The 21417-nt window shown below is 43.2% G+C and overlaps 1 protein-coding gene across 5 annotated transcripts in view; it reads right to left on the bottom strand.

The window, feature by feature from the left end:
• The window catches only part of hipk3a (homeodomain interacting protein kinase 3a), a 278159-nt gene that overhangs the window by 67779 nt on the left and 188963 nt on the right, over positions 1-21417 (bottom strand). For all 5 annotated transcript variants that reach the window (XM_038807891.1, XM_038807892.1, XM_038807894.1 and 2 more), the window contains one exon: positions 6926-7049. In XM_038807891.1, coding sequence (XP_038663819.1) covers positions 6926-7049 — 124 coding nt within the window. The remainder of the gene's footprint in view (positions 1-6925; positions 7050-21417) is intronic.

Below are 21417 nucleotides of genomic sequence, written 5' to 3'. Positions count from 1 at the left end.
CTCAGATCATAGAATTGTAGAATCTCTAGAGGGTAGGATGCCATTTGGCCTATCGCGTCTCACCGACTCTTGGAAAGAACACCCTACCTCGGCCCACCCTCGGCTCTATCCCCATTACTCAGCAATCCCACCTAACTTTTTGGACACTGAGAGGCAATTGATCATGGCCAATCCAGCCAATTTGCACATCTTTGGACTGTGGGAGGAAACCGGAGGACTCGGAGGAAACTCATGCAAATACATGGACGATGTTCAAACTATTTGAGTCAAATATGAGAAATCTGACTGAGAGCAGGTCGTGTACCGATGTAGCCTCGTGTAACTTTATTTTTTCTCTGCATGTTGGTGCATGCACTAAATGAATCAACGCTGTATATTTGGTCAAGGGAAGAGTTGGGACTTTCACTTGCAATGATGGTTCTTTAGGGTTTGGGTGTGTATGCTGGGGTTGTGTGCTAAAGGGAATTTCTTGGTTTTCCTGGGACCAGGCAAGCCGGCCAGCGAACGGGAGTGAGGTGGGGGGAGGGGCTGCGGCCATCGGAGCCTGGTAGAACAGGTTTTGGTGAGTTAAGCTGGGGTGAAAAGTTGGGGGAACCGAGGTTGGGGGGGGGGGGGGGGGGGGGGGAGGAGAGAGAGAGAGACAGAGAGAGTTCACAAGAGGAAGTGGAGGAGAGGTGTCAGGGGAGGGGTTACAATTCATGAGTGCCATTCACAGTACTCTTTCGGGGGTTGGATGGCATTGAATATTGGGGGGGGGACTATATGTGTCAACAGTGACCAGGGCCGATTCCTGATTCCTTTTTCTTTTTTCCTCCTTGGGAGGTTTAGTTTTATTTGATGCGTTTATTGTCAGGTGGGCCGTTATTTGGGGGTTGGTGGGAGGATGGGATTGTTGTTGTTGATAAGGGGATTGACATTGTATTCGTTACCGTTTACTGTTTGTTGGTGGGGGGTGGAATTCTGAAGAAAGTGTGAAAATGGAGAATAAAAATAATTTTCAAAAAAAAAAGTCAGATAAGATGAAAGGATGAAATGAAACTGTGGACCAAGACAGCTTTGTGATAGGGTCAGCCAATGCTGCTGGAGAAAGGTCGATATTGTACATTTAGCGGAGCATAGCACTGAGTGTGGATCTTAGAATATTTTGAGATTAGCAGTCGGAAGAATATTGTAGGTCTCAAAGATACCAGAAATTCTGGAAGAGAAGTGGCAGTGAATTAAACACCAAAATAAAAGCAAACTGCTATGGATGTTGAAAATCTGGAGAAAAAAAACGGCAGGTCTGGTATCATCTCTGGGTGGAAACAAAGTTAACTTTGTGAATCAAATATGACTCTTCTTCAGAAGAGGTTTTATTTCAGAGTTCCAGCATCTGCAGTACTTTACTTTGATTTTGGTATTAAACAAGGGGCAGCACAGTGCTTAGTATTGCTCCAAAACACCGTTGAAAACCCTAGTTCGATCCTGGCCCCAGGTCACTGTCCATGTGGAGTTTGCACATTCTCCGTGTCTGCGTGGGTCTCACCCCCATAATCCAAAAAAATATGCAGGGTAGGTGAATTGGAAAAAATAGAATTGGGTACTCCATATTTAAGAAAAATAAATAAATTTTAGTATTAAACAGAGGCTTGTACAGTCCTCTCAGACAGACCATGGCACTCTTTTGGGAAAGATCAGGAGAGTTATCCCTGGTTCCTCTGGTCAATACTGATCCCTCAATTAGCATCGCAAAAAGATAATCCAGTCACTGTCACACTGCTGTTTGTGTGAGTTTGCTGTGCACAAATTGACTGGCATGTTCCCTAAATTACAATGGTGAATGTATTTCAAAAGAACACCACTGGTTGTGAAGTATTTTGGGACATCCTGAAAGATGCTATACAAATGCAAATTCTTACATAATTTCTGCAATGATGTCCACCTCCCAAGTGGAAACAGAACTTTGTGTGTCATGTGAGAGATGGGTGTTTATAAATGGGTGTGTACATAAATATCTGTAGTGAGAGTACCGTTAGAAATGGGTGTTTACTACTGTAGTGATGTCAGAGTGTGGGTGGAGCTGGGCTGCCTGTCAGCTTTTTACTTTCATTTTTGAGCAGGCTACAGTGTGTTTTAGTTTCGTTTTCAGTGTTGGAGCTGAAGCCAGACCAAGCAGGTGTACTGTTGTTCTCTCTGCCATCAAAAGACTATCTCTTGATCATTTGGTGAATTCAGAATTATAAATGTTCTCAATAGTGAAGTTAAGCCTGATGCCTTTCTGTTTTGGAGGTTTTTTAAGTCTTATGGATGTTAAAGGAAAGCTTAAATCATTACTTAGTATTGCATTCTTTGGGGGTTGTATTTGAACTGATGGTTGCTAAAATGTTCACTATGTTTTAAAAAGGTTAACTTGAGTTCATAGAATAAACATTGTTTTGCTGTAAAAAATACTTTTCCATTTCTGCTGTACCACACCTGTAGAGTGGGCCGTGTGCTCCCCATACCACAATCTAGTAAAAGTTGTGGGTCAGGTGAACTCCATGACACTTTGGGGTTCTCTAAACCCTGGCCCATAGCACTGTGCAACAAAAACAAATCGAGCTGGAAAACATCTTAAAGAAATGCTTATGCTTTTTTTTAAATCCTTCAAGGAACACAATGTGAAAAAACATCAAAGTGACAAAATGAAAGAGACTGACCATTGCGCACTGGCATTTTCATCTGAAAGGATAAAAAATCTTTCAAAGTCTGCACTTCTATACAAAGCAAAGAATTCAGCCTTTGTTAAAAATGTCAGGAAAAACAAAGCGAAGTAAAAAGGATTGTAAACTTTCACTGATTATCCGCCTCCCTTCCCCACTATATTCCAGTGTTAGCAAAATCAACAGCAGCCATCCACCCCAAATGAAATCAGCTAACTTGGCAAGATCAATGTGTTCACTGTGGCCTAGTGGGTAACACACTTGTTGCTGAATCAGAAGGTCGTGAATTCAAGCTACACTCCAGAGACTTGGCCACAAAAGATCTGAGCTGGCACTTCCACTGTCCTCAATAGCATCTCTGAAATTTCCCTTGGTTTTTCTTTCCCTCCATGAAAGCAATATCAAGAGTATCAAAGGCACTGGAGAAGTTACATAAGAGTTTTACAGCACAGAAAGAGGCCCTTCAGCCTATTGTGTCTGTGTCAGCCATCAAGCACCTATCTATTCTAATCCCATTTCTCAGTACTTGGTCCGTAACCTTGTTTGCTAAGTTGTTTCAGGTGCTCATCAGGTTGCTTCACAGAGTCAGGGTCCCAGGTTCGATTCCTGGCTTGGGTCACTGCCTGTATGGAAATTGCACGTTCTCCCAGTGTCTCTTGGGTTTCTTCCGGGTGCTCTGATTTCCTCCCACAAGTCCCGAAAGATGTATTTGTTAGGTGAATTGGGCATTCTGAATTCTCCCTCAGTGTACTCGAACAGGTGCCGGAATGTGGCGACTAGGGGCTTTTCACAGTAATTGCATTGCAGTGTTAATGGAAACCTACTTGTGACATGAAAAAAGATCATCTATGAAGGTAAATAAAAGGTTTACAAGTATTATACCAGAATTGAGAGGCTATAGCAATTAGTAAAGAATAACTAGATTGGGGATCGTTTTGGGAAAGATGCTATGAGGTAACCTAATGGAGATCTTTAAAATTTTCAAGGGGTTTGATGGGGTAGAAGTGGTGAAAGTGCCTCAACATTGGTGTCACATTTTATCCAGAGGTCAGCTTCTGACCTTAATATTTGTGTCATCACTATAACCATCTATTTCCATTGTGTTAACATCTTGACTTTGCCCCTATCTCATCTCATCTGATGCGGAAACCTTCATCCATACCTTCATTGCCTCTAGATTTCACTATTCAAAAGCACTCCGAACTGGTGTCCTACATTCACCGTCCTTGAACTTAGTCATTCAAAACTCTGCTGCCCGTGTCCTAACTCACATCAGGTCCCATTTGCCTTTCACCCCTGTGCTTTGCTGTCCTACACTGGCTCCAGGGAAAGCAATGTCATGATTGTAAAATTCTTACCCTTGTTTTAAAATCCCCCTAAGGTTTCTGAGGTGGATGTAAAGAATCCCATGGCACCATCCAAAACAACAGCAGAAAAGTTCTCCCTGGTGTCCTGGCCAATATTTATCCTTCAACCAATATTACAAAAACAGATCATGTAGTAACTACCATAATTGTTTGTGGGAGCATGGTGTGCACAAATTGGGTGCTGCATTTCCTACATGAGTGTCGACACTTAGAATATCATAGAATTTACAGTGCAGAAGGAGGCCATTCAGCCCATCGGGTCTGCACCGGCTCTTGGAAAGAGCACCCTACCCGAGGTCAACACCTCCACCCTATCGCCATAACCCAGTAACCCCACCAAACACTAAGGGCAATTTTGGACACTAAGGGCAATTTATCATGGCCAATCCACCTAACCTGCACATCTTTGGACTGTGGGAGGAAACCGGAGCACCCGGAGGAAACCCACGCACACACGGGGAGGATGTGCAGACTCTGGAGAGACAGTGACCCAAGCCGGAATCGAACCTGGGACCCTGGAGCTGTGAAGCATTTGTGCTATCCACAATGCTACTGCCCACTTCAAAAACAATTAAGGGTGAGATGATGGCAGAGTGATAATGCAACTGGACCAGCAATGCAGAGGCCCAGGCTAATGCTCTGGGAACATGGACTCAAATTCCCACTACGACAGTTGGTGGAACTTAAGTTCAATTCATAAATTTGAAAAATAATGATAGTCTCAGTAATAGTGACCAGGACATCATCAATTGTTGTAAAAACCTACCCGATTCACTAGTGACCTTTAGGAAATCCATCCTTCGCCAGTCTGGCCTGCATGTGACTCCAGACCGACAGCAGTCGACTCTTAACTGCCCTCTGAAAGACCTAGCAAGTCATTCAGTTCGACGGCAATTAAGGGTGGGCAACAAACGCGGCCTTGCCAGCGACAACCACATCCCATGAAAGAATTTTAAAAATTAACCGTAAAATGCTTTGAGATGTCCTGAGGTCCTGAAAAGCACTTTCGAAATGGAAGATCTTTCTTTTTGAATCAGAGATTGTTCATCCAGATGCCCTCTTGGTGACATTTTGTCACACTGCAGCACTAATCCCTTAAACTACATTTTTTGCGTGGAAAATGTCCAGAAAGCAACATGAACTCAGCAAAAGCCTTTATTATTTAATGAGCAATGTTTAATTCAGGGACTCTTTCTCAGTAGTTCCACTATGTTGATAATCACACTGATGGCTGTAACCTCATTGACAATGTTAGAAACTTACCTCATGATCTGTGTGCCATGAACATATTTGATTAACGATAAGAAATGCTCCATTGTATGAACGAAAATGTAAAGCACAATGAAAAAAAATACAAGATCCAGCATTTCACAAGATAACTGCAGGTAAAGAAGCCCTTTTAATTTGTCTCAAATCCAACCATGCTCCAAACACTGGAGTTCCCACACAATGCCTCTTTGCCTCCCTCTCTATTTTTGGGGAAGCTAACAATCATCCCCCAAGCAATCTCATCAGAAAAATAGATGTGAGAATTTTCTCATTGTTGAAGCTGGGATCTTGCCGTGAACTTCGTTGCCACATTTTCTACATTATTGTGACGCTTCTTCCAAATAAATTTCAGGAAATTGGATAGATACTGGAGGAAAATAAGCTTGCATGAATTTTGGGGTAGGATTGAGAAATGGGACGGACTATATTCCTCTACAGAGAGCCGCCATGGACTCGATGAGTCAAATGGCCTTCTGTGTCGTAATGACTCTATGAAAGGAAAACAGAGTCTTCATTTACATCGCAACATTGAACATACCAAAGCACTCTACAGCCAATGAAATAGTTTTGAATGTAGTCACTGTTATAATGTGGAACACAAGGCAACCAATTTGTGCCTAACAAGCTTCCATGGCCACAAACAGCAATGTGATAAACGACCAGATAATCTAATCGGCTTGTTGATTGAGGGATAAATATTGGTCAGGTCACCAGACAACTCCCCTGCTCTATTTTGAATAGTGCCAAAACGGCTTACATGCACCTGAGAGGTCAGAGGGGTCCTCGGTTTCGCATCTCATCCGAAAGACACCATCTCTAACTAAGCAGCACTCTCATCAGTACTGCACTACAGTGCCAGCCTAGATTGTGTGTTCAAGTCCGAGAATGGGACAGCACTCACATTAATTTCTGATTCAAAAATGCAATGTTGCCTACTTAGTCATAGCTGCTCAGTAACTAGCTGTAAAACACTCTATAGCATCCTGGTATTGTGAAGGTAAATACAATGCCTTTCTTGCTTTAAGCAAGTTTCATATTCACTAGTTTAGCTCATCCCTGAACACCTACAGCTTTGATCTTTTGAGTACCCAATAATTTTTTCCAATTAAGGGGCAATTTAGCGTGGCCAATCCACCTAACCTGCACATCTTTGGGTTGTGGGGGCGAAGCCGACGCAGACACGGGGAGAATGTGCAAACTCCACACGGACAGTGACCCAGGGCCGGGATTCGAACCCGGGTCCTCAGCGCCGTAGGCAGCAATGCTAACCACTGTGCCACCGTGCTGCCCGTTTGATCTTAATTAATAAAAATTGCACCGTCAGCCCTGGACTAACGGCACTTCTGATCCCTTTACCTTTTGGCCTTAACTAACTCGAGATCAAAATATATTTCTCTTTCCTTTAAGATGAGTGACGTTATAAATCAAATCAAAAATGTAGCAATATTCTCCCCAACTGAGGATAAAACTGTAGAAAAGAAAAACATTGCCTACTCCTTTAATTGCGAATCAAGACAAACATGATCACGCAACACCCTGCCAGCCTTGGCAAGCTGTGGGTTTCCCTTATGAGGCAGTTGTGTGAGACAGTTAAAAATAACTCCTTACCTGGTCATATTCCAGTGCTCCTGGGTACAAAGGCCATCCAAGAAATAGCTCGGCAATCACACACCCCAATGACCACATGTCTATGGCTTCACAAAACGGCAAACCCAAAATAATCTCCGGCGCTCTAGGAGAAAACAGGAAAATGTAGCATTGTATTACAAGGGACAGTTCAGGAGAGCAGAGAAATATCATGCTAAATTACAGCTCGGGACATTTATGCACGGTTAGATTGTACAGGAATTAAAAGAACAGCTCCTGTGGGATAGAAAGAGATTGGCCATCTTGCACTGCCCATTTATGCTGACAATTACTTTTGATGAATTGTTTTAGATGTATTGGTTAAACATAAGAGCTGCTGTACAGTCACTGCTTCCCACTGGGCAGGATGCAGGTTCCTGTTTGCAGTTCACCTTGCATTTCACGTTTTCAATCTCAGTTGAACTGATGAAGGTGGGGGAGTGGAGAAAGTTAATGCCAGATGCTGCCTAAAAGGGCACAAATCAATGGGAAATCAACCAGCCAACAGGTGATTAAAAGTCAGGCTGAAAAGGTCTGGCAGAAGGTCTTCTGCTGATCCAGCAGTGCAGAACAGTTCTCAGAATGAAGGGAATAATTCTGGATATACCTCACTCATTTCTGCCTTCCAAATACTTTTAACGATCTAGGTCTGCCACTTCCCTTTGCACAACCATGGATGGCCATGGCTTCTGTCTCCTATTTGACATTCTTCATCATAAACCCTTCTCCAACTTGCTTTCATCCGTTAAAATCTTCCTTATAAGCAGTTAAGAAATAGGTGCAGGAATAGTCTATTCGGTCCCTCGAGCTTGCTCCACCTTTCAATAAAATCATGTTGATCTGATCATGGCCTCAGCTCCACTTTTGTGCCTTCCCTCCATACATATCCCTTGACAGCCTTGTTGGTCAAAATCTGTCTATCTCCTATCGCCTTGACTATATTCAGTGATGAGCCTTCTTTGCTCTCTGGGGTACAAAGATTCATGACCCTCTGAGGGAGAATAACATTCTTCATCTCGGTCTTAAATAGGAAACACATTATTTTTAAATAGTTCTTGTCTCCCTCACAAAGAGAAACATCCTTTCCACATCTACCCAGTCAAGTCCTTCCAGGATCTTATGTTTCAATAAGATCACCTCTCAAATTTCTAAACTTCAATACAACCTGTCCAATCTTTACTCCCAACATAAACCCCCATCCCACGTCAAGTAAACCTTCTCTGATCTGATTCTAACATTTCTATATCCTTTCTTAAATAAGGAGACCAAAACTGTACACAGAACTGTTGATGTGATCCAAAAATGTGCAGTTTAGGTGGATTGGCCATTCTAAATTGCCCTTTGTGTCCAAAAAGGTTTAGGTGGGGTTACTAGGACGGAGGCGAGGGGCTTAAGTAGAGTGCCCTTTCCAAGGGCCGGTGCAGACTCAATGGGCTGAATGGCCTCCTTCTGCACTGTAAATTCTATGATTCTATGTGGGCTCACTACACCCAGTATAACTGTAGCAAGACATCCCTACTTTTACATACCATTCCCCTTGCAATAACCAACATACATACCATTTGCCTTCCTAATCAATTATTGTACCTGCATACTATCCTTTTTGCGATTTATGTACCAAGACACTCAGATCCCTCAGAGATCTGCAATCTCTCTTCATTTAAATAATATGCTGCTTTTCTCTTCTTGCTGAAGTGGACAGGTTAATATTTTCCCACATTACATATCTGCCAAATCTTTGCCCAGTCGCTTAACCTATTTATGTCCCTTTCCAGACTCCTTATGCCCTCTTCACAACTTACTTTCCTACCTATCTTTGCATCGGCAAATCTAGCATCCATACATTCAGTTCTTTCATTCAAGCCATTGATATAAATTTTAAATAGTTGAGGCCCCAGCACTGATCCCTGTTGCACACTACTTATCACATTCTACCAGACTGAAAAAGACCAGTTTATCCCTATTCTGTTTCCTGCACACTGTGCAGTTAATCTAACCCCATACATTCATAGAGTTTACAGCATAAAAACAGGCCCTTCGGTCCAACTTGTCCATGCCGCCCAGATTTTACAAATAAGCTCGTCCCAATTATCCGCATTTGGCCCATAACCCTCTACCCAGCTTTCCCATATAACTGTCTAAATGCTTTTTAAAAGACAAAATTGTATTCACCTCTACTACTGCCTCTGGCAACTTGTTCCAGACACTTAGCAACCTGTGTGTGAAAAGATTGCCTCTCTGGATCTTTTTGTAACTCTCCCCTCTTACCTTAAATCTATGCCCTCTAGTTTTAGACTCCCCCTATCTTTGCGAAAAGATGTTGACTATCAACCTTATCTATGCACCTCATTATTTTATAGACCTCTATAAGTTCACCCCTGAGCCTCCTATTCTCCAGGGAAAAAAGTCCCAGCCTACCCAGCCTCTCATAACACAAACCATCAAGTCCCAGTAGCATCCTAGTAAATCTTTTCTGCACTCTTTCTAGTTTAATAATACCCTTTCTATAATAGGGTGACCAGAACTGTACACAGTATTCGAAGTGTGGCCTTAATAAGGTGTTGTACAACTTCAGCAAGACGTCCCAAACTCCTGTATTCAATGTTCTGAACAATGAAACCAAGAATGCCGAATGCCTTCTTCACCATCCTGTCCACCTGTGAGTCCACTTTCAAGGAGCTAAGAACCTGTACTCCTAGATCTATTTGTTCTATAACCTTATCCAACTTCCAATCATTAACTGAATAGGTCCTGCCCCGATTAAATCTACCAAAATGCATCACCTCACATTTATCTAAATTAAATGCCGTCTGCCATTCATCAACCCACTGGCCAATTGATCAAGAACCCATTGCAATCAAAGATAACCTTCTTCACTATCCACTATGCCACCAATTTTGGTGTCATCTGCAAACTTACTAACCATGCCTCCTAAATTCTCATCCACATCATTAATATAAACAACAAATAACAGTGGACCCAACTCCAATCGCTGAGGCACACCGCTGGTCACAGGCCTCCAGTTTGGAAAATAACCCTCCACAACCACCCTTTGTGTTCGGTCGTCAAGCCAATTTTGTATCCAATTGGCTACCTCACCCTGGATCCTGTTGAGATTTAACCTTATGGAACAACCTACCATGCAGCACCTTTTGCGGGTTGCACAATCAGCTTAAAAGTTTAACTCACTCACCAAAATGGCTAATTATTTACTTTCACTGCTGTTAGATCCAGAATATAAGAGGTTTTAACCAGACTTCTTTCAATATGGTTGATTTATTATAAAACAAAATTTATTTCTCAAAATAAGTAGCAACTGGTACACAGACAATTGTACACTAGAAGTATAACTGTCTGTGCTTTTTCAAAATACTCATACAAATACAAACACATACAACAATCAAAAGACAAACAGATAGGGATCTGAATTCTACGCTGTCGGAATTCTCCATTACGTCAGCAGCGCACCCACACCCGGGTATTTCCTGATGGCTTGGGACTGCCCATCATGCCACCACTCACTGCTGAATTAGACACATTTTCTTTCAATCTGAAATTACATTTAACTTCTTTAGTGAGCCACAAATGGTGCCTCGTTTCCTTTGGCATTTTCGATTCTCAATGAAAAGTAGATTTTCCGAGTATTCTGAAATAACTCCTTAAATGTCTGCACTACATCTCTCCTGGCCTATCACATAATCTACTTCCCCAGTTCACTTTAGCCAGTTGTCTTCATGCCCTCATAATGCCCTTATTTAAATTTAAAACACTGGTCTCAGATCCACTCCTCTCTCCCTCAAACTCAACGTGAAATTCAATCATGAATGATGTAATAATGGAATGTATAGATCTCGCTGCTGAGGTGTTGCGCGCCCACCCATAATGCTCCACTTCCGATTGGCTGAGTTCCCAATGGCGCGGCCCACGTGTGGTCTCAACAATCATGAACCTGGCGTGGTGGCTGCGGAGAGAGAGAGGGTGTATGGACAATGTCCAGCACCGTCACACCTCACTGACGGTCATGCCGCTGGCGGGAGGCTTCTACCAGGGCTCGGGGGAGTAGTCAGGGGTCCAGCACAACCAGCATGATCAATTCATGTGTGGGGGGTGTAAGTGCATGCACGGCTGCAGCTTGTCAGACTTGCGCGTGTCCAGCACGGACCCGGCGATCCTCCCATTGTTTTTCACGTGTTCAGAGATTGTTTCATGCGGCGACGGTGCTAGACCCTCACCGGTAGCGGAATCAGTGCGGGTGTGGCCCCAATTTTTCCGTCGTGGAACTCCATGGATACTATGTCGGCCTCAGCACTTAGCCGCAAGAATGGAAAATCCAGCCCATTATCTTTCAGATGGAACACTAAACCAAGGCACTATCTGCCTGTGCAGTTGAACATAAAAAAATCTAGCCCCTATTTTGAAAAGGTGCAGTAACTTTCTCCCCAGTGTCATGGCTAGTATTTATCACTCAACCAATAGTACTAAATAGGCAGATTATTTAGTCATAAATCACATTGCTGTTTGTGGTACCTTGTGGTGCACAACGTAGCAATCATGTTTTCTTCATTACAACTGTGACTAACTTGAGAAAGGTGCTTCATTGACTGTCTTATCCAAATAGATTCACAATCACCATTAGTCAGATAACCTGATGCAATGTTAACAGTGGCAGTGCGGCATATTTAAAGCCCAACACTGTTCACCTAATGGGAAAGAGTATGAAAGAAGTTTCAAGTTCCCAAAAAGCTTTGGAGAACTACAAAGAGGGTATAGTATTACAAAACCAATATGTGCAGGTGTTAACGAATGAAGAGGATTAACAATTAATCTATCAGAAAGATGACTACATTCAACCAGTCCAGGCTGGAAACAGGACTGAAAACGTTACAACATAGAAACATTTGACCCCAAAAGGTCTGTGTTGCTGTTCATGCTCCCATGAGCCTCCTCTCCTCCTAACTTACCTCACTTAACCTTATCAGCATGTCCTTCTATTTGCTTTTCTCTCATGTGCTCATCTATTTTCCCTTAAATATACACCTATGCTATTCATCTCAACTACTAGATGTGGTAACAGTAACAAATTCCACATTCTAACCACTCAGAACAAAAACATTTTAGCTGAATTCCTTATTAGGATGATCAGTAACTGCCTTATATTCATGGGGACTAGTTTTGGACTCCCCATAAGTAGAAACATAATTTGTCTATCCTGGTGAATCCCTTCCCAATTTTAAAGAACTCCCTTAAGTCACTTCTCAGTCAAACAAAAGATTACATTCAGTGAAGGGAGTGACTGTCCTTGACATCAAGGCAGCATTTCACCAAGTGACCCTAGGAAAAATGAAGTCAGTGAGAATCAGGGGAAAACTGTCCACTGGCACAAAAGGTGATGGCTTTGATGGAGATAATTCTCTTGGCTCAGGATATTGCTGGAGTTCCTCAAAGTAGTTAGTGTCCTAGACACACCAATCTTCAGCTGAGTTATTAATGATCTTCACTCCATTATAAGGTCAGAAGAAGTGAGGATGTTCGCTGATTACTGAACAGTATTCCAGACCATTCGCAAATCGTCAGGCATCCAAGTAGTCCGTGTCCATCCGCAGCAAGACCTGGAAAACCTTTAGGTGTTCATGAGACATGGGCGCGCAGGCTGTGACAACATTAATTGCCTATCCTTAATTGTCCTTGAGGGGTAGTTAAGAGTTAACCACATTGCTGTGGGTCTGGAGTGACATGTATGGGCTGATAAGTAGCAAGTAACATTTACCCCTCAGCCTTCCTTTTTTTGAAATAAAGAGTCCAGCATATTCGGTCTTTCCTGATAATTATAATATATTGGAATATGCTTTCATTTGAAAAACCTCAGAGAAATATCTATACTCCGCTCGTTTGTGCCAATGGCCGTCATTCTATCTCTGACTGTCAATATGAATTATTTTGTTAGATAGTCTAGGAAATTTTAAGAGAGCGAAAGGATAAGTTGGTTCAGCAACCCTGTTACCACTTGGTGATCTGAACCCCACCTTCATCCCTCATGATAAATAACAACTCTCAAAAGAAAATAAGTATTTGAAAAGGAAGGAAATTCTGAGCTATGGAGAAAGAGTAAGGGGATTTTGACAAATTGTATAGCTCTTTCAAAGAGCTGGCATCAGGAATGGCGGGTTGAATGGCATCCTCCTGTTCTTGAAGGACCTATTGGCTGGAAATTCAAAGTGGAGTTGAGACCTGACACTTGAATGACTTTTGGGACGTGACCCCCGTGCCTGAACTGTGTTATTTCTCACGAGACTATGTTCAAATGCCTTAATTGGACAGGAAGCAAGCTTGGCACACAGTTAGGGGCACAATGGGTGCAGTATATGTGTACATGTGTATGTGTGCATGGCTTTTGCTGAAGTATGTTCGAGCCAGAAATCGCTCATGAATGTGTGGATAGAGCACGCAATGGTTAAGCCATTGAGCCAGACTCAAAACTTATCGAAAATTATTTCTCCAATTCCTCTACCAACCTCCTGCTCATGTAACTTTTTTTAAACTGCAACAGGTATACCCAGACTGCCTCCTAGCAGAGCTTGTCAGAGAGGGGCAGAAACATGACAATGATAAATTCTTTATCTCCCTCCTGTACAACAAAAAGGAGGAGAGATGTTATTAAAAAGTCTTGGCTCCACTACATTTTCAGACACTGTCATTTGATAGTTGGGGTACTAAAATTACAAGTACATGTGACCCACTCTTGTGACTTTGTTCCCATCTCGGTCATCATGGAAAAGCAAGGGGTACGTATGAGAGCCACAGTAGTACAAAACAACACTACTGTAAATCCACAGAACCATCCACTCTGTAGAGATGACAGATTACCACAAACTACACAGTAGGTGCATCAGATGAATAGAATCAAAGAAGCGGGATGACAAACTTTAATTTTTAAAAAAGTTTTTTTTTAATAAAAGGTATTGGAAATTGAAAATAACCTGAACTAAACTAAGCCATCTTGGTCAGTTCTTATTTCACAATCAGCAAAGTTTCAAAAGTCCATAAACAGATGGCATGTTTCAGGGTGGAGATGGTGAGTAAAGGAAGGTCACTTTCTCAGTTGAAGGGAAGTGAAAGTGCAAAATGAGGATATTGCACGGGGTGTATTAGTAGGTGCTGTCACCCAATGGGACGGGTGTTGGCATTTTCCAAGGGATGTAGCCATTTCTCAACTATTTCATATTAACACATAGAATATGGCCAGATGAGCACAGCATTCACACACAACACATGTGGGTATTCACATACAATGCAGGAAATACAAATGGACAGCACACAGAAACATACACTTCAGCATTTATATATTACTGGTACCTGCTGAGTCAGCGATAACTTCAAAGAAGTATGCCAGGTTCATTTTTAGGAAGACCAAGCAAAAAAGGTCATCCTTGCAAATGGTAATAGTGTATGAATTGAGGGAGCCCATTGTACACTGACTGAAGAAAATGTATCACACTTCCAAGCCAACCTTCATGTTGCTCAAAACAAAATCATTGCAAAAGCTCCAAATATTTACACCATTAAAGAGGGACACTTGCAAAACACTCAATAACATGTACTTAACAGGACTGCTCAACATACATTAGACTTTCAGCACTACATACCCTACTCTTGTAGATTGAAAGAGAATTGCCAAGAATTTAGAGATTACCATTGGCAGCCTTCAGTTGCCAAGGCTCCAAGCTTTGGCATTCACTCTCTAAACTTCTCTCTCCTAATTAAAGACATTCCTCAAAACCTACCTTCTTTACCAAATTTTTGTCGCCTGTCCTAATGACTCTTGGTGTCATGGTGTCCAATTTTGCATGGTAACACTTCTGATTACTCCCTACATTCAGACTGCTTTAAGAAATTGGCCTTAGGAATGCTTAGGAAGCTAATATCCAACACTAAATGTCTTGGTCCTTCAAATCTCAGAAACAAAAGCCTGGAGCTCAATGCCTTCCTTTATTTAACAAAACGTGCCAGAAAAGGCAGAGTTCCCATTTTTATTTTGTGAATTATCTGGTGTTTTTGCTGGAATTCTGGGGGACAGCAGTTTGCAATTCCATCCTTTCATAATTAGGCCCCTGACTTACAATAACTGAACTAATTAAACACCGTTGTTTCTGTGATATAGTATTTTCACACCATACTTACAGCACAGAAGTAGGTCAGTCGTCTCACTAGTCCATACCAGTGTTAATGTTCCACATCCGCCTCAATCTGCCCTACTTCGAATCTCACTCCATCAATGTCTCCATCATTTATATAGGTTCCCCACGAAATACACACGTGATTTGTATCAACTACTCCATATGGGAGTGAATTTTCAGTCGAACCATCCTCTGGGTAAAGAAATTCCTCCTGAATTCCTCAATGGATATATTAGTGGCTACCTTACATGTATTCCCCTAGATTTGTACTGAGCCCACAAATATAAAATTTCCGAATACCCTGCAGAAGCCTTTCTTTTTTTAAATGCATTTACGGGATGTGGGCGTAGCTGATTAGGCCAGCATTTATTACCCATCCCAAGTTGCCCTTTAGAAGGTGATGATAGGTTGCCTTCTTGAACCGCTGCAGTCCTTGAGGTGTAGGTACACTGTTAGGGAGGGAGTTTCAGGATGTTGCCCCAGTGACAGTGAAGGAGCAGTGATAGATTTCCAAGTCAGGGTTGTGAGTGGCTTGGAGGGGAACCTCCAAGTAGTGGGGTTCCCAGGTATCTGCTGCTCTTGTCCTTCTAGATAGTAGTGGTCGTGGGTTTGAAAGTTGTTTAAGGAACCTTGGCAAATGACATTTTGTGGATGGTGCACACTGCTGCCCCTATTCATCGGTGGTGGAGCGTTTGAATGTTTGTGAAAGGCAGAGCAATCAAGCGGGCTGCTTTGTCCTGGATGATGTTGAGCTTCTTGAGTGTTGTTGGACCTGTACTCATCCAAGTGGAGAGTATTCCATTACACACCTGAATTGTGGCTTTTACATGGTGGACAGGCTTTGGGCGGGGGGGGGGGGGCTCAGGAGGTGAGTTATTCTCGTAGGTTTCCTAGCCTTTGACCTGCCTGGTAGCCACAGTATTAACGTGGCTAGTCCAGTTCAGTTTCTGATCAATGGTAACCCCCAGGATGATTGTGGGGGATTCAGAGGTGGTACTGTAATGCCATTGATTGTCATGGGGTAGTGATTAGACCCTCTTTTGTAGAAGATGGGTTATTGCCTCGCACTTGTATGGCACAAATGTAACTTGCCACTTGTCAGCCCAAAGCTGATATTATCCAGGTCTTGCTGCATTTGAACATGGACTGCTTCATTATCTGAGCAGTTGCGAATGGTACTGAACATTGTGCAGTCATCCGCAAACATCCCCACCTGTGACCTTATGATGGAAGTGAGGTCATTGATGAAGCAGCTGAAGATGGTTGGGCCTAGGACACTACATTGAGGAACTCCTGCAGTAATGCCCCAGAGTTAAGATGATTGACCTCCAACCACCACAACAAGCTTCTTTTGTGCCAGTATGACTCCAACCAGTGGAGAGTTTCCCCTCTGATTCCCATTGTCTTCAGTTTGGCTGGGACTCCTTGATACCATACTCGGTCAAATGCTGCCTTGGCATCGAGGGCAGTCACTCTCACCTCACCTCTAGCATTCAGCTCTGTTGTCAATGTTTGAACCAAGGCTGTAATGAGTTCAGGAGCGGAGTGTCCCTGGTGGAACCAAACTGAGCATCTGTGAGCAGGTCATTGCTGAGTAAGCGCCGCTTGATAGCACTGTTGATGACTCCTTCCATCACTTTGCTGATGATGGAGAGTAGACTGACAGGGCGGCAATTGGCTGGGTTGGATTTGTCCTGTTTCTGGTGTACAGGACACACCTGGGCAGCACGGTAGCATTGTGGATAGCACAATTGCTTCACAGCTCCAGGGTCCCAGGTTCGATTCCGGCTTGGGTAACTGTCTGTGCGGAGTCTGCATGTTCTCCCCGTGTGTGCGTGGATCTCCTCCAGATGCTCCGGTTTCCTCCCACAGTCCAAAGATGTGCAGGTTAGGTGGATTGGTCATGCTAAATTGCCCTTAGTGTCCAAAATTGCCCTCAGTGTTGGGTGGGGTTGCTGGGTTATGGAGATAGGGTGGGGGTGTGGGCTTGAGCAGGGTGCTCTTTCCAAGAGCCGGTGCAGACTCGATGGGCCGAATGGCCTCCTTCTGCACTGTAAGTTCTATGATAATCTATGATTTTAAAAATAAATTTAGAGTACCCAATTATTTTTTCCAATTAAGGGGCAATTTAGAGTGGCCAATCTACATATCCTGCACATCTTTGGGTTGTGGGGGTGAAACCCACGCAGACACGGGGAGAATGTGCAAACTCCACACGGACAGCGACCCAGAGCCGGGATTCGAATCCGGGTCCTCAGTGCGCAGGCAGCAATGCTAACCACTGTGCCACCGTGCTGCCCTATGATAATCTATGATGATAATTGTCCACATTGCCGGGTAGATGCCAGTGTTGTAGCTGTACCAGAACAGTTTGTCTCTGGGTGCGGCAAGTTCTGGAGCACAAATTTTCAGTACTATGACTGGGATATTTTCAGGGCCCATAGCCTTTGCAGTATCCACTGCTTTCAGACGTTTCTTGATATCACAGGGAGTGAACCATTTTGGCTGAATGTCGGGACCGAGATGGATCCATCCACTTGGCACTTCTGGCTGTAGATTGTTGTGAATGCCTTAGCCTCGCCGTTTGAGCATACATGCTGGGCTCCTCCATCATTGAGGATGGAGATGTTTGTGGAGCCTCCTCCTCCAGCGAGTTGTTTAACAGTCCAACACCATTCACGGCTTTATGTGGCAGGACTACAGAGCTTACTGATGCGTTTTTTTGTGGAATCGCTTCGCTCTGTCTGTTACTTGCTGCTTATGCTGTTTGACATACAAGTAGTCCTGTGTTGTAGTTCATCAGGTCGATACCTCATGTTTCAGTTCACCTGATGTTGCTCCTGGCATGCTCTCCTGCACTCTTCATTGAACCACTGCTGATCCCCTGGCTTGGTGGTAATGGTTACAGATTGTGGCTGAATACAATTCTGCTGCTGCTGATGGGCCACAGCATCTCATGGATGCCCAGTCTGGAGTTGCTAGATCTGTTCGAAGTCTATCCCATTTAGCACGGTGGTAGTGCAACACAACAGGATGGAGGGTATCCTCAATGTGAAGACGGGACTTTGTCTCCACAAGAACTGTGCGGTGGTCAGTTCTGCCGACACTGTCGTGGCCACATGCATCTGCAGCAGGCAGATTGGTGAGGGTCAGGTAGAGTATGTATACCAGCCTCCCCGAACAGGTGCCGGAATGTGGCGACTCGGGGCTTTTCACAGTCACTTCATTTGAAGCCTACTTGTGACAATAAGCGATTTTCATTTCATTTCATTGCTTCCTCCAAGTGGTGTTCAACATGGGGAAGTATTTAATCAGCTGATGGTGGCCAATACGTGGTAATCAGCAGCAGGTTTCCTTGCCCATGTTTAACCTGAAGCCATGAGACTCCATGGGGTCCAGAGTCAATGTTGAGGATTCCCAGGTCAACTGCCTCCCGGCTGTATCGTGCTGTGCCGCCATCTCTGCTGGGTCTGTCCTGCCGGTGACACATCCAGGAATGGTGATAGTGGTATCTGGGACATTTTCTGGAAGGTTTGATTCTGTCAGTATGACTATGTCAGGCTGTGGCTTAATTAGTCTGTGTGAGAGTTCTCCCAACTTTGGCATAAGCCCCCAGATGTTAGTACGGAGGACTTTGCAGGGTCGGCAGGGCTGGGTTTGCTGTTGTCGCTTTCGGTGCCTGGTTTGATGCGGATCTAAAGTCTAAAGATGTGCAGGTTAGATGGATCGGCAATGCTAAACTGCCCCTTAGTGTCCCCTAGTGGGGGCGTGGGCCAAGGTCAGGTGCCCTTTTGGAGGGTCAGTGCAGATTCGATGGGCCGAATGGCCTCCTTCTGCACTGTAGGGATTCTATGATTTTGAGGGCAATCCGAAGGCAACACTTTGAATCAACCAGTAGGGTGTGGGTTAAAGCACCATTCTGGAGACGAGCACATAATCCAGTTGTCACACTGGATGTGATATTTGGGGAGTGCTGCACTGTCTAAGCTGCCATCTTTCTTTCAAATAAGGCCTTAAATAGAGGCCTTGACTGCTCTCTCAGAAGAATGTGAAAGATCTGATTGCACTATTTTAAATAAGAGCAGGGAAGTTTTCCCTGGTGGCCTGGTCAATATTTATCCCTCAACCAACAGCACAAAAACAGATTTTCAGTTCATTAATCACATTGTTGATTGTGGGAGTTTGCTATGTGCAAATTAGCAACCACATTTCCTACATTTAGGTAGTGACTACATTTCACAATAACTTCATTGGCTTTAAAGCACTTTAGGACATCCTGAGTTTGTGAAAAGTGCTTTAAGACTTTGAAGTTCTTTCTTCAAATACCCACCACACAGAGACTTCAGATGGATGATGACTGAGAGGAACAGAAAAAAACAACTGCCAGAAAATTTGATTTAGAGTCTGCAGAACAGAGGGTTCACAAAGTGAAGTCAAGTGAATAAAGATTCCATGCCCAGAAATAAGGTCAAAGGCAGGGAACCATAGGTCTGACTGTTATTTTTATGAAGCCCAGAATAATGTGGTGTCAGCAGTGTGGGTGCGGACTTTGGGTTTTGAAATAACTATTGTATAGTTGGGACAGCTGTTCCTGCCACTCTCCAGGTGAACCGGAATTGACTGGCCGACAGTTTGCTATTATTTCCATGACTTAATACCACATATGAGCAAGAATATACTGATATTCGAGCAAAAGTAAACTGGTTTTAACAAAACGATACTTGGATTCAAAAAGGTTAAATTGTGAAGGATTCCATAAACTAGGGTTGTATTCCCCGGAATTCAGAAGGATAAAAGGTCATTTGATCAAAGATTTTGGAGTATTAAGAGGAGCTAATAGACAGAAAATATTGCCACTGATTGGGAGTCTAAGAACAAAGTACATACCCAGGAATTAAAGTCAGGCCTTCCAGGAGTGAAGTTAGCAATCTCCCTTCCACAAATAGCATCTGATGCTAGGTCAACTGTCAATTTAAATCGGAGATTAATTGAGTTTGTTATGCCTGGTTTCCTGGTCAATATTTATTCCTTAACCAACATGAAAAAAACAGATTGCCTGTTCATTGTCACACTGCTGTTTGGAGGAATTTTCTGTCAGCAAATTGGCTGTCGCAATTCCCAACATCACAACAATGCCTACACTTCAAAATTATTGCATTGGTTGTGTGTCACATGGACGGCACACCCTTCACCCTTGCTGAATTTGTAGGGTTCAACAAAGGTGTCAAATGGTGGATATTGTTCATTTCTTTTCAGCATAGCCTTCGTGAAGCTGGTGGCATCATCTTGCTTCTTCTGTGGCTTTCTTCAAGCCTCCCTCAATCCATGTTTCAGTGTTATCCATCATCCAATTTTTCTTCTTCTGATTTTACCCTCTTTTTCTGCTTCAATTGTTGTCAGGTCGAGGATGTCTGCTCTTTCTTTCCAATGACTGCTTTCTCCATTTGCTATATTTAGCAAACTTTTTAATTCTGAATGTCTACTCTTGTTCTAGCCCACTAATAATGGCTATAAACAATGTTAATAAAAAAAGTCTGAATAATGGGTTTCTGACTTCACGGTTCATCAAAAGTAGCTTTGGAAAAGAAAATGAGTTGCTTAAGTGCTCGTTTTGTTTTTGTTGCTAGCCCAATTCTACTTGTTGATCATTTAGCAAATAGGACACGTGAGCAATAACAGATAGGTGGGATTTTTTTCGGTCAAGCACATGTTTTCCATTACTACTGCTGGGGTCTTTGGGAACAGAATGCTCTGGAGCAAGCTACAATTAGAGGTTTGACACCTTTTAAATAGAATGTACAACACAACAACTGGCCATTTGGTCATGCTACATTTCCCCTTAGCAGGTTAGGTGGAGTTACGGGGATAGGGCGGGGGAGTGGGCCTAGGTACGGGTGCTCTTTTAGAAGATTGGTGCAGACTAGATGGCCAAATGGCCTCCTTCTCTACTGTAGGAATTCTTCTTCTTTCTGTGATTCTATGACAAGATGGATCCTGCCGGTCACATGCTGGCTCCCAGAACTTTAAAAGCAAACATAGGCTAACACCTCAAAAGTCTGGAGTAACACTTCTTGCATAGCATGAACATTCCAGCCAAGCCAATACAATGCTCAAGCAGACATGCAGTCTGCCTCAGCCAATTACAATCAAAGGCAACATACATGCAACACCTAATCCTCCAATAATGGTACACATGGCCTAAGCATCAACTATTTTAATATAATGTTTCAACAAGGGGCTTTATTTAGTCAACACAAGCCAGTGTCTCTAAGAAAAGGAATCCTGACTCCCAATCAGCAC

Source organism: Scyliorhinus canicula, chromosome 9, assembly GCF_902713615.1.
Source record: "Scyliorhinus canicula chromosome 9, sScyCan1.1, whole genome shotgun sequence".
NCBI classification, from domain to species: Eukaryota; Metazoa; Chordata; class Chondrichthyes; order Carcharhiniformes; family Scyliorhinidae; genus Scyliorhinus; species Scyliorhinus canicula.
Note: the sequence above shows the minus strand (reverse complement) of the source record. Positions and strands in the feature narration are given on the sequence as shown.